Consider the following 13,778-nt stretch of genomic DNA (forward strand, 5'->3'; position numbering starts at 1 on the left):
AGAATCAACGTCACGCGTTCAAGACTATTTGGCCACTGCACATTTCCACGTGACGATAAGCCGCTTGCCGTTGTTGGGCTATCATTTGCGATGGCCAGGTCGCTTCTGAAAGAAAGAGCTATATAGCTCAGCTGGCCTTACCCGGTAAAATAAACTGAATGGTTTAGTTTCATCTTCTTGGTTCTTTCGGTAAAGTCACGTAGAAGAAAAGTAATAAAATAATAAAAATAAAACATAATAAAATAATTCTCACGACGTTTCGGCCACAACGCAAGCAGCCGTCCTCAGGTGAAGACCAGACGCTGTCTCCCCGACACACCTGAGGACGGCTGCTTGCGTTGTGGCCCAAACGTTGTGAGAATTATTTTATTATGTTTTATTTTTATTATTTTATTACTTCCCTTCTACGTGACTTTACCGAAAGAAGCAAGAAGATGAAACCCTGCAGTCACGAAAGCTTTAAATAGAAATGGTTTAGTTTGTCGTTGTGACTCACGCGGATGAGCACGATGTCCGCCGCCTCGATGGCAACGTCGGTGCCGGTGCCGAGCGCGATGCCCACATCGGCGCGGGCAAGCGCCGGCGAGTCGTTGACACCGTCGCCCACCATCGCCACCGTCTGTCCGCTCTCCTGCAGCTGCTCCACCTTGGCCACCTTGTGCGAGGGCAGCACCTCCGCAAACACGCGCCTGATGCCCACCTACAAAAACAAAGATCCCACCCCCCAAACGTATTGCCTTTAGCAGACCCCTGGGGCAAGTGCTGTTAGCACGCACCTATGAAGGCTGGCATGACACACGAGGGGGTGGGTGGCCAGCACCACGCCGGGCCGCCTTTGTCTCCCTTAGTACCGATGTTAACACACCGCACCAGGTACTCGACTTAGGGGAGGCCCAGGACTGGTTCAGATATTCACCACTATTATTGGTCAGGAGAGGGATTCGAACTCAGGTCGTTGGGTCCGTAGCGCAGCGAGCCAAACACTGTGCCACTGCTCCCCACAGTACTGCCTACCTACACACACACAGCACGTCCACACACGCGCGCCTGATGCCCACCTGCACACACACACAGCACAGCTGCTTGTTTACCATTCACAGCCTACACCAAAACACGTGGCTAGTGAATTGTATTCAAACGCTTGTGAAAGGGATCCACCATCCAGTTTAAATCAGCTACAATCTTTCTGCGAGACTACCTACGTATTACGATTGTCACCGAGTTGAAGTGCCAGGCGATTTGGCCAAAAGCTAGCAGCCTATGGGAACACCAGCCGCAATGATGATAATTACTACTGGGATTGGTGAATTTACATCGCACTGCAAAAAAAAAAAACGCTTTATTTTCCATCATCAAAAGTCACTTGCGTGCCATCACCTGCCACCCTTTGATTCATCAGCCCAGCTCCCTGCCTTGCTTATGACAAATTCACCGGGAATGTGGCCAATCTCATCTTATCTCGGAAGAGGAGCTGAGCCTGGACGGTGCTTAGATGGGACGAACACCACGCACGACACGTGTTATCGGTGGAGAGAGAGAAAATAATTCTGCTCGTATTTGCATTCGAGTAATTTTATGGAGGGCAGTGAGCACTGAAGCAAAATTCTCAAAGATGGGATTGCACGACAGTTCCCGGGTAGAGGCAGTCGAGAGGGAATCCCTGTCGCTAACACTTTCGTTGATGGTCATTTCTCGGTTATTGTTTTGATGACATTAGCGCAGGATAAATGTGTATGTCAGTGTTCTTCACTCACATTCAGAGGGGGGGGGGGTTTGAGCACTTTTGGCAATAATACATTAGTGTGAGGGCCGCCACACATTTAAAACCATTGGGTTTGACAGCAGCACGATGATGATGGGTGGGGCGTTTTCACATTTATGCATTGTCGAGGAGGCCGCACGCCAGGGGCTGCACTAAAGGCCGCCAGGGGCCGCCAGTGGTCCAGGGGCCTTGCACTGGTTTACTTGAACAATGGAAAATGTTGTAAAAATATCCCACGTTGTAATTCATTCGTATGCAACTTTGCAGCTTTCCACTCAGGGGCTCTCGTCGGATGTGCGCGGGGGCAGGCGTGTGCTGATGATGGGCGCTACTGTGGAGAGATGTTAACTTCCTCGCCTGGTATGCAGGAGGTCGTGGGTTCGATCCCGACCCGGACGCCTGCTGTATATTTGGAGTTGGCGTCTCTCTCTCATCATCATCACGGTGGCTAGGAGATGTTAACTACCTCGCCTGGTATGCAGGAGGTCGTGGGTTTGATCCCGACCCTGACACCTGCTGTATATTTGGAGTTTGCATGTCTCTCTCCCTGCGGTCGCGTGGATTTGTATCTGGGTCCTACGGTTTTTCCCTACACATTTAGGATCAATGTCATACGTTTTGGAGTATTTGGGTGCTCTTCATGCCTACATGATGATAAGCCACTTCGTTGAGCTATCATTCGTGATAGCCAAATCGCTTCTGAAAAAACAGCTATACAGCGTAGTGGGTCTCACCTGTTTACATAAAAATTGTTTAGTTTAGAACCGGTGTGGGTGGGTCGGAGGGTCGGGAGGGGTTTTGGCGACCTGGGCCGCGATCGCTTGTGCCGTCTTCCTGTTGTCGCCCGTCATGAGCACCACCTGGAGGCCCATGTCGGCGAGCGTGCGAACGGCGAGCGCGGCCTCCGGCTTCACGGTGTCCGCGATGGCCAGCATGCCGCACAGCTTGCCTGAGCACGCAGAGCACAGAGCCACGGCCACCGACGAAATGTCAGGGCCCCCGTTTCTGAACAAACAACTAAAATGCAGGGTTGCTTCAAAAAAAGGTTAACGCTCGATTTAAAGCTTTCGTGACTGCAGGGATTCATCTTCTTGGTTCTTTCGGTAAGGTCACGTAGAATGGAAAGTAATAAAATAATAAAAATAAAACATAATAAAATAATTCTCACGACGTTTCGGCCACAACGCAAGCAGCCGTCACCTGAGGACGGTTGCTTGCGTTGTGGCCGAAACGTCGTGAGAATTATTTTATTATGTTTTATTTTTTTTATTTTATTACTTCCCTTCTACGTGACTTTACCGAAAGAACCAAGAAGATGAATGTTAACGCTTCGGAGAATTTGCAACGACGCCACGGGAAATGCGCTGCCTCCCGGGCTCTGGAGACCACCTGGAGAAGATTACAGGCAACCTGTTGACAATGACGGCGAACAAGTGGAGACTCTGACTTTTTGAAGCTAATAAACATACATTTGTCATCATGTTACAGTGTGTTATCCATTAGAAACTATAGTCCCATAGAAGTGTTAACGTTATTTTGAAGCACCCTGTACTCGCGACTGTAAAACACGCAACTAATCACGTCCGCAGTAACGTTTTTTTTATGGTTAGATAGCGGAAAAATAAACACGTTCTGTCGATAACACTGTGTGGCTTAAAGGGAAACATTCAGGGTGGGACAAAAGTCAGGGCACATCATAGAATTATTTCATTCATTTTATGCATCTTCTACTTCTTTTGCACCGTGCGTAGCTAACCGTGCTAATCGGATGTGGCATTAAACATTGTAATTGTTTATTCTATAAGTTAATATTTAATACTCTCTGGTTTTTTCGGTAAAGTCACGTAGAAGGGAAATAATAAAATAATAAAAATATAAAACAATACAATTCTCACGACGTTTTGACTGCAACACAAGCAATCATCGTCAGGTGTGAAATCCACAGCAAGAAAATTTTAAAAAAGTGGCGGGAAACGTCGTGAGAATTTTATTGTTTTATATTTTAGTTATTTTTATTTTATTTTATTATTTCCCTTCTACGTGACTTTACCGAAAGAACCAGATAGTATGGTTCAAGATTTGAAGCTTTCGTGACTGCAAGGATTCATATTCTTAGGTTTTTTCAGTAAAGTCACGTAGGTAAAAAATTAAAATTAATAAAAGTAAAATACAAATAAAATAAAAATCACGACGTTTCGGAGGCAACACAAGCTTCCGTCTTCAGGTGGAACAGTCACAGCACGATAGCTGTATCAAGTGAGAGAAATTCCAAGAAACAGTATTTGTATATATACTGGTTGAGGGTGGGAGGAGCCAAGGTAGGCCCCGAATATTATTTTTGTGAGGTTCGGTGCGGCTGAAGCACGCTGTTAGGAATGAGTTTACACAACAAAGGCACATTCCTAACAGCGTGCTTCAGCCGCCCTGGATGAATAGGCGTCATTTCGGGCAATGAACCTTGTTTGTAGCACAGGGCCACTGACTGAAACGTCACCCACTCGTTGTGCGTGACAATTAATTTTCGTGAAAATTTATTTCAAAAATGTTACACTTTTCAGGAAAAAATAAATTATATTTAATTACCAATTGCTTAATGGTGCAATGCAATCATCTGACCCATAGGTGGCAGCCATCTCAAGCCAGAGGACGAGAGGACTCTAGCCGCCCGTTTCAAAGACCAATGTGGGCTGGGTTGTGGCCCATTGAACACGTACTGTAATTTATTTGCCACGCATATAAAGGATTTATAGTGAAAAACTTTGTTTTTACGGGTTAATTTTATCATCTGTGCTTGTGCACCACTGCCAATGCAGCAGCAGCATCGCCAAATAATTTATTGGAAATCGAGGATAAAGACGTCATCAATGGCCAATGCCAAAGAAAATAAATTAAATAATCGAATACGACGTTTCGATCGCAACACAAGCAGTCGTCATCAGGCAGAACTACATTTGCGAGAGAGACAAAACATAGACACATGTATTTTCTTTCTACGTGACTTTACCGAAAGAACCAAAGAGTATGCATTCCTGCAGTCACGAAAGCTTCAAATCAACTCTCTACGCTCCGCCAGATCCAACGTGGCAAGCTTCAAGATCTGTCCTGACAAGTCTCCCACCATCTGGCCTTAGGTCCCTTCTCTCCCCTTAGTCGTCTGGACTCGTATTGTATAATAACATTTGTCAAGGGGTCTGCACAACCATCTAACGAGACTTTAAATCGCGGCTCTTGATTGGAGTATACAGAAAGGCAGCACAGACGTCGGCGTGGCAACGGAAGAGGTCGTTTGAACGCGGTCGCCAAAGGGGGCGCTGGATTCGGATTGAGGGATCCCCCCCTTCACGAGCACATGTAACTATTTCGATTTAAAGCTTTCGTGACTGCAGGGATTCATCTTCTTGGTTCTTTCGGTAAAGTTACGTAGAACGGAAATAATAAAATCATAAAAATAAAACATAAGAAAATAATTCTCACGACGTTTCGGCCACAATGCAAGCAGCCGTCCTCAGGTGGAGAGCAGGTCTGTCATTTCAGACTCTGTCTACTCGACAGACCTGTTCTCCACCTGAGGACGGCTGCTTGCATTGTGGCCGAAACGTTGTGAGAATTATTTTCTTATGTTTTATTTTTATTATTTTATTAATTCCATTCTACGTGACTTTACCGAAAGAACCAAGAAGACACATGTAACTAATTATAATCCGACAATCGCCCAAGCTCTGCAGCCCTTCATACATATGTCAATATGTTTTCAGCCAATTAGCGAGTATATTGATGTGTGGGAGTAAACCGGAGCACTTCGAGAAAACACAGGTGCAAGTGAGGGGGCAACCCTCTAGAAACTTGCTGGAACCACCGTCTCCTGGCGTGCCAGCGCATGGACACCTCGACGCCCGTGGGAAGGGAGTTTCGCAACATTTTGTGCAATCCACCATCCCTCGCTGCTGCTGCCTCAGTAGTGCCGGACTTTAGGCAGCCACTACCCGGTGCACATGTGTCCGTAAAGACGATGCAGTGTAAATCTCCCCCTGCACGTTAACGTATGCAAGCAATAAATGTGTATAATCTGCACATTTTTTGCATCTTCCATGTGTTTGTTTTATCCAGGCCACCCTCCCACCCATTGCCCCAGACAATTGGATAATTGAGAGGAGTTCATGGTATTTGTGTAAATCAATAGCCAGAGTGGGCAGGGACAGAACTGGGAAGAAATTAGACCTCGACAGTACCAACTGAGTCCTGAGTGCAGGGGAGTGGGGTGTGGCAGACATGAACACCCATTGAAAATCATGTAAAGTAATAGATCAATATTATGTATATATTTGTTACGCATATTCGCGGACCGTTACACAATCGTAACGTTTGGGAGATCCAGAGCGTGACAGACAGACACTTGGGCATTACATAGATGGACTACCCGCCGCTACACTCGTCCGTGGTTCCTTCCGGAATGAAGGCAGTCCGGGTTCAAATTTCCCCTACCACCACCACCACCACCGAGTTCCATGGTGGTAGGAGTGGTGAGATGTTAACTACCTCGCCTGGTATACAGGAGATCTTGGGTTCGATCCCAGAGTTTGCAGGTTCTCCCTGTGGTCGTGTGTTTTTTTTTTCCCTCCGGGTCCTCTGTTATTCCCTCCCCATTTAGAATCAACATCACGCTTTAAGAGTATTTGGTTGCTAGATTTGAAGTTTTCGTGACTGCAAGGATTCATATTCTTGGGTTTTTTCGGTAAAGTCACGTAGGTAAAAATTTTAAACTAAAATTAATAAAAGTAAAATAAAAATCACGACGTTTCGGAGGCAACACAAGCTTCCGTCTTCAGGTGGAACCGTCACAGCACGATAGCTGTATCAAGTATTATTAATTTTAGTTTTAATTTTTTACCTACTTGACTTTACAGAAAAAACCCAAGAATATTTGGCTGCTGTATATTTCCACACGATGACAAGCCACTTCGCTGAGCTACCATTTGTTATGGCCAGGCCGCTTCTGAAAGAGAGCTACGTAACTAAGTCAGCCTTACCTGGTAAAATAAAGAAATGGTTTAGTTTAGTTCTGGCTCCACCAATGGGCATGGGTAGATGCGGCAGAGAGAACGGAGGCTCGTGATGGAGCTGCTAACAGCGAGGTGCTGGGTAGACTCCAGCTCGTTCGGAATGAAGCTGCTGGAGTCATTACGCGCGCACCGTTTCACGAGCACATCATCATCACACCCGCGCATTCGTCTCTGCACCGACGACTCTTCAATTATCGGGTGGATTACAAGATCCTGCTTGCTTGCCTACGAGCCTCCACATGGGTTAGCCCCACAATATTTGCAGGAACTTATTTATCTTTACACTCTCCAACGAGGATCAACTCCTTAAACTGCCCGTTACACTCACCCCACCCCCCTACTGGTTCTGGCTGTGTACCCTGCAGGTTTCTCTTTATTTTCCTGGCTTTCCTTACACGGTGGTGGCGCAATGGATGGCCCTACGGATAAAATGGGCCACTTTACAATTACAACACTTGATACAGTAAATTTAGCTGTGACGGTCCCATCCGAAGACGGAGACTTGTGTTGCCTCCGAAACGTCGTGATTTAATTGATTCATTATTTGATTCCTATTTTTTTTCACTTTACAATTGCCAATAATCATTATCACGAAGACTTTGATTACCGTTGATGGCGACCAAGACGGCGGTCTGGCCCTTCTCCTCGTGCTCAGCCATGGCCTTGTCGACGGGCTCCGCCACCAGCAGCGCATTCCGGTTCATCCACTCGCGGTTTCCAATCAAAACCGCGTATTCTTGCCCCGAGGTTGCTGCTGGTCCAGCCCCCACATCTGTTCCCGTGGACATGAAACAAGGAAAGTTTGGTGACGCGGCCGCGAGGTGGCTTTCCTCCCCCGCACCTCCGATTAGCACGGTTGGCTGCGTACGGCGCGCGATAGAGGTTCACCATACACACGTGTCACACACGTGTCACACACGCACAGGTGCAACCTTCATCTCACCTTCGTCAGATCACAGCAGGGGAAGGCTACTCGCTGAGTGCGGGTGGTAACAATCGTGCCTCACAGCAAGATGGACCCGGGGTTCGATTCCCGACTCGGGTGCCGCTATGCGTGGCGTTTGTATGTTCTCCCCCTGTTCTGCATGGATTTCCCTTTCCTCCCAAAACTCAAAACGTAAAATGTCATTGATGTTGGCCAAACACACCCCAATGTAGGACTCCCCTGAAAGAGCCTTTGGACTTTCCTGCTGACATCCAACAGCGACTGCGTCAATTATTGAATGCTCCCCGTGAAATAACCCACACACTGCCTCCGGCAATATAAAAAGGGACCGCCAACACTCGTGAGAAATAAGCAAGGTAACACGATGGCCATGTACTTATTATAAAACCATCAGCATTGTAATTACAGAGCACACACACGGTACTCTCGAATGTTTAATCAGCCAGTATGAAGCAAGTCTCAAACGCTGACTACTTTTTGTGTTTAGTATATTATATGTATACATATGGTGATCTTCATAATAAAGGTTTTTGGGTTAGATCGTGTTATTTATAAATGTGTCGCAACCCTCCACCACCCGACACGGCAAATCAGCAAAAAAGTGTCACGTTTGCAAAAGACAAAATAGTTCACTACAATAGCCCACCGGTGTGTTGAAGAGTGAATCCACAACATTTACAAAAAAAAATTTTCTTAAACACACCGGTGTTAAAATGTTGATCTTCCTTCGCACCGTACGTAGGCAACCGCGGGGGAAGGACAACAGAGTAAACACAAAAAACAGTCATCAAGAAATGAGCTTTCAATCCAAATTATTTAAAAGTGAAAAGCTACAGTGGCTTCCTGATATCGAAAGAGCATTCCAGACAGCCACAGAGGCGCATCTGAAAGCGCACGATACGGTGACCATCTTTGTTCGATGGCAGAGCCAAAAAAGCCGCTGCTGTTGCGAGGGTGCCCGGCGTTCGCCGATGACGGTTTAAGCTCCTTGACGAAATCGGCAAACCACCGTGCTTCATCTGTGGAAAGCGCTTTGTGCGTGCGTAACGAACGCAACCTTGTAACACACACACACACACATGCGCACCGGTGCTGGAGATGGTCTGGGAGCCCGCGGGTTTCCCGTCGGCGATGTCTACCAGCAGCGCCGCTGCCACGGAGTTGGCGGCGGCGAGGCCCTGTTTCGACGACGCCAGTACGGCCTCCACGTCGGACACGCGGCAGCTGATCCCGCACCCAGGGATGGCCTGGAAGTCGGCGCACGATCCCAGGCTTTCGGTGCCGAGGTTCTGGACACAGTCGCGGACACGGCCAGAGAGGAAAGAGTTTCGACGTGTGAATCGAGTAAGGGCACGTCACGCTGAGCGGCTCCTGCACCCGACACAGCTTGCCCCCCCAGCTGCTGCCTTCAGGAGTGGGGCTGATGTTCTGCACGAGAGGGGTCCTCCCTCACCTGGGCGAGACGTTAACTACAATGCCTGGTATGCAGGAGATCGTGGGTTCGACCCAGACCCTAATGCCTGCTGTGTATTTCAAGTTTGCATGTTCTCCTTGTGGTCGCGTGGATTTTTGTTCGGGTCCTCCAGTTTTTCCCTTCACATTTAGAATGGACACTTGTTTATAGAGTATTTGACTGCTCTACATTTCCACGTGATAAGCCACTTCTCATTGTGCTATCATTGGTGATGGCAAGGTTGCTTCTGAAAGAGCTGTGTAACTCAATGGGACTTACCTGGTAAAATAAAAAAGAGCTTAGTTTTAAATTTCGATTTAAAGCTTTCGTGACTGCAGGGATTCATATTCTTGGTTCTTTCGGTAAAGTCACGTAGAAGGGAAATAATAAAATAATAAAAATATAAAACAATAAAATTATCACGACGTTTCGACTGCAACACAAGCAATCATCATCAGGTGTGAAATTATGATGATTGCTTGTGTTGCAGTCGAAACGTCGTGAGAATTTATTGTTTTATATTTTTATTATTTTATTATTTCCCTTCTACGTGACTTTACCGAAAGAACCAAGAATAGCTTAGTTTTAGTTTAACCTTTGATGGTGGTAATAATGCCTATTGACACAGTAGGCTTTCGCGACCAATATATCCATAATACAGGTTTTTTGGGTTACATCGTGTAAATATATGTTTTGTAAAACCCGCCACCACCCGACACAGCCAATTTAGTAAGGGTTGTTACGTAAACAGAACATGCAAATTCGATAATCTGATAAGTGAAAGTAAACATGTTAAAGAAGCGCTGCAATTTAATGGTTACAATGATGTACAGATCCACAGGGCACTGAACACCAAAACCAAATCAAATAACACGAGCGTTGAAACTGACCAAGTAGTTAAAACTATTAAAATACCGTACATTGCGGGAGTAACTGATAAACTAGCCAGATGTTTGGAAAAACAAAACATAATAATAAAACAAGCGGTCGACCGCGTTTATTGCGATCGAAACATAATGAGTTTTAGTTTTTTGACGTATATATTTTTGATAATTTGTATTTTATTTTCTATCTCCGCGACTATACCGAAACATCTTCTTGGTTCTTTCGGTAAAGTCACGTAGAAGGGAAGTAATAAAATAATAAAAATAAAACACAATAAAATAATTCTCACGACGTTTCGGCCACAACGCAAGCAGCCGTCCCCTCAGGTGAAAACCAGGTCTGTCGATGCGACAGACCCGGCTGCTTGCGTTGTGGCCGAAACGTCGTGAGAATTATTTTATTGTGTTTTATTTTTATTATTTTATTACTTCCCTTCTACGTGACTTTACCGAAAGAAGCAAGAAAATGAATCCCTGCAGTCACGAAAGCTTTAAATCGAAATATACCGAAACAACCAAAGAAAATGAATTCCTGCAGTCACGAAAGTTTTTAGTCGCTATAATTACCTGCCGACAGTACTTGGCGACGGCAGAGCCCAGCGGGTGCTCGCTGCTCGCCTCCGCTGTGCCCACCACCGCGAGGAACGTGTGGAGGGGCAGCTTCATGTGCTCCTCCAGGATGGACACGCGCATCACCTTGGGGATGCCGTGCGTGATCGTGCCCGTCTTGTCAAATACCACCGTGCGCACCTGACGGGCGTGAACGGGCAAGTCGATCGCCGATTATTCCGGCATGCGGCGATTGTCCCGGCTTCCAACACTATCCGGCGGTCCCGTGCCGATCCGGTGAACCACCTCCCTCGCAAGCCGATGGGGTTGGATTCAGACTCTGAATAACCAGCCCCGATTCTATATCCCCGCGATCATCACCCCATGCAAGCGTCTTCGAGATTGGAGTGGTAAGTACGATGCGATCGATACAGTAACTAGTCACAGTAGGATATTTATTTATTTCGATTTGCATATTTACTTATGCCGGTCTCGCGTAACAAAACGCATTTAAAACACTAAACAGACATATACACAACACCTAAAAATCCATTATGCAAGAATGTGCAAAAATAAACCTATTTTAAATAATGATTAGTGATTATCCAGCATTTATGAAAATCCAGCACCGCCTCCCCCCCCCCCCTCAAGCCACCGGATAATCGATGATCTACTGTATGTACGTACACGTATGTTGAATTCTCTCGTACCGTACGTAGCCAACCGCGCGAATTGGCGGTGCGTGAACACGCGCTGGCACTCACTCAGGGTGTCCACCTGAACGACCGACACCAACGACGCTATAACGTTCAATCCACACCGACGCTTATCCACACATCTGGTCAATGGGACTGTCGAATTGACCGTCTCTCTCTCTCGTTATAATAATAATAATAGGATACTTATCACTACCCCCCCTCCCCCCCCCCGGCAAATGTTTTGTCCGCCAGACAGTGCTTCACGTTTTCTTTGGGTCTTTCGGTAAAGTCGTGTAGATAGGTTCAAAGAAAACAAAAACATTACAAAAATGAATAAAAAAACGACTTTTCGATCGCAATACAAGTTTCGATTTAAAGCTTTCGTGACTGCAGGGATTCATCTTCTTGGTTCTTTCGGTCAAGTCACATAGAATGGAAATAACAAAATAATAAAAATAAATATATTATGTTTTATTTTTATTTTTATTATTTTGTTATTTCCATTCTACGTGACTTTACCGAAAGAACCAAGAAGACGCAACACAAGTGTTCATCATTCTTCCTGATGACGAACGCTTGTTTAGCGATCGAAACGTCGTAGTTTTTAAAATTATATTTCATTATTTTTTTTTAACCTATCTACGTGACTTTACCGAAAGACCCAAAGAACATGAATTCCTGCAGTCACGAAAACTTTAAGTCAAGTGCTTTACGTGTTACGCTTCTACAGAGTGGTAGTGATATTTGGCTGCTATAAATGTCCACATGATGATGAGCCACTTCGTTCAACTATCATTTGTGGGCAGGTCACCTTCTGAAAAAGAGCTACAAAGCTCAGTGGGCCTTGCCTGGTAACATAAAAATAGTTTAACGGTTTTTATTTAAGTGCATGTGGGGATGGGGGCAAGGGCCCCGTGATTATACATTAATGCTAAAAGCCAGCAGCCAGGAAGAATATTGTCAATTATTTATCCCCGACAGTCCCTGCCGAGTCTCGGCGCATCATCTGCTGGGAGGTTTCGTCAATTCCTTCTGAAGCAGAGCTTGCAATGTGGAAGGAAACACGAGCGCTTGGAGTACATTGACGATGTATAATAATACAGTGGGGGATACCACAATTGCTGACTTGGCCACTTTTGTACGGAGCTTTGAATGTTCTCCCCCTCAGTTTAACACGTAGGCTTTCGCGACCAATGTTATTCATAATCAACGATTTTTGGGTTTAGATCGCGTTTATTTATAAATGTGTCGTAACCCTCCACCACCCGACACGGCCAATCAGTAAAAATGTGTCACGTTGACAAAGACAAATAGTTCACTGCTTTAGCCCACCGGTGTGTTGAAGCAACAACATTTACAATTTGAGTACGACGTTTCGCTGGTAATTGCAACCAGCATCATCGGGCAATTCGCCAGAATGGTGAGGCTCTCCTGTGTCTCCCGTTCTTATATAGAGCAGCAGCAGGGTGACGTCATCATTAACTCATTAACTCATCAGGTGCAAAGATTCAAGGGGGGGAGTGATTGTAATTATATACTAGATTAGTAATCAGGCTATTGTTACGATGCGAGTTGTAGATTAGTAATCATTTGGAATGTGTTTTATTGTGATTATGCTACATTAGTAATCAGTTAGTGGTTGTTTCCCTTATAAGTAATTGTAATGTATCTTATTTAATAATACGCTTCCAGGCCGCACTAAGCCTATAGCTGTCTGAGCGATTAAAGTTATTTCTGTTTCTCTCAATTTCAATCGATTCTCTAATTAGTCTTTGCCAGTAGTAACTAGTTTTACACAACACTTCCACGTTGTCAAAATCAATTGAGTGTCCCTGTTGGCATGCATGTTCTGCTACTGCCGACAGTTGTGTTTGTGATAGTTTAATATTTCTCTGGTGTTCTTTTAGTCTTACACTAACGTTACGCCCTGTCTGTCCAATATAGCATCTGCCACATACACAATTAATCCGATATACACCTTCTGTTGATAATTTAGGTAATTCGTCTTTAGTGCACGTTACTAGTTGTTGAATTTTGTGTACTGTACCAAATCTTACTGTAATGTTTTGCTTTTGCAAAACACGGGCTAATTTATCAGTCACTCCTGAGATAAATGGTATTTTTATTGTTTTAATAATCTGATCGCTTTCAGCAGTGTTGCTTTGCGATCGTGATTTGGCTTTTAGTGCTCTGTTAATTTGAGCATTATTGTAGCCATTCTGTCTTAGTGCTTCTTTAACATGTTTAATCTCTCTCACTAGACTTTCACCATCTGACACTGTTTTAGCCCGATGTATGAGCGTCTTGATAAGAGAGGATTTCTGAGCTGGGTGATGATGCGAATCTGCATTCAGATAGGCATCAGTGTGCGTTGGCTTTCTGTAAACGCTGTGTGTTATTTTACCGTTTGGGCCATGCCCAAGTAA

At 45.3% G+C, this 13,778-nt stretch overlaps 1 protein-coding gene across 2 annotated transcripts in view; it reads right to left on the minus strand.

The window, feature by feature from the left end:
* Nucleotides 1–13,778, minus strand: part of LOC133357664 (copper-transporting ATPase 2-like) — a 53,285-nt gene that overhangs the window by 7,831 nt on the left and 31,676 nt on the right. For both annotated transcript variants that reach the window (XM_061575748.1, XM_061575747.1), the window contains exons 15-19: nt 10,673–10,855; nt 8,856–9,057; nt 7,430–7,594; nt 2,569–2,711; nt 497–700 (exon numbers count right to left, since the gene is read on the minus strand). In XM_061575748.1, the coding sequence (XP_061431732.1) occupies nt 497–700; nt 2,569–2,711; nt 7,430–7,594; nt 8,856–9,057; nt 10,673–10,855 (897 nt within the window). The remainder of the gene's footprint in view (nt 1–496; nt 701–2,568; nt 2,712–7,429; nt 7,595–8,855; nt 9,058–10,672; nt 10,856–13,778) is intronic.

The sequence above is a fragment of the Lethenteron reissneri genome, chromosome 59 (genome assembly GCF_015708825.2).
Source record: "Lethenteron reissneri isolate LAM-NWPU_2019-01 chromosome 59, ASM1570882v1, whole genome shotgun sequence".
In the NCBI taxonomy this organism is placed as follows: Eukaryota; Metazoa; Chordata; class Hyperoartia; order Petromyzontiformes; family Petromyzontidae; genus Lethenteron; species Lethenteron reissneri.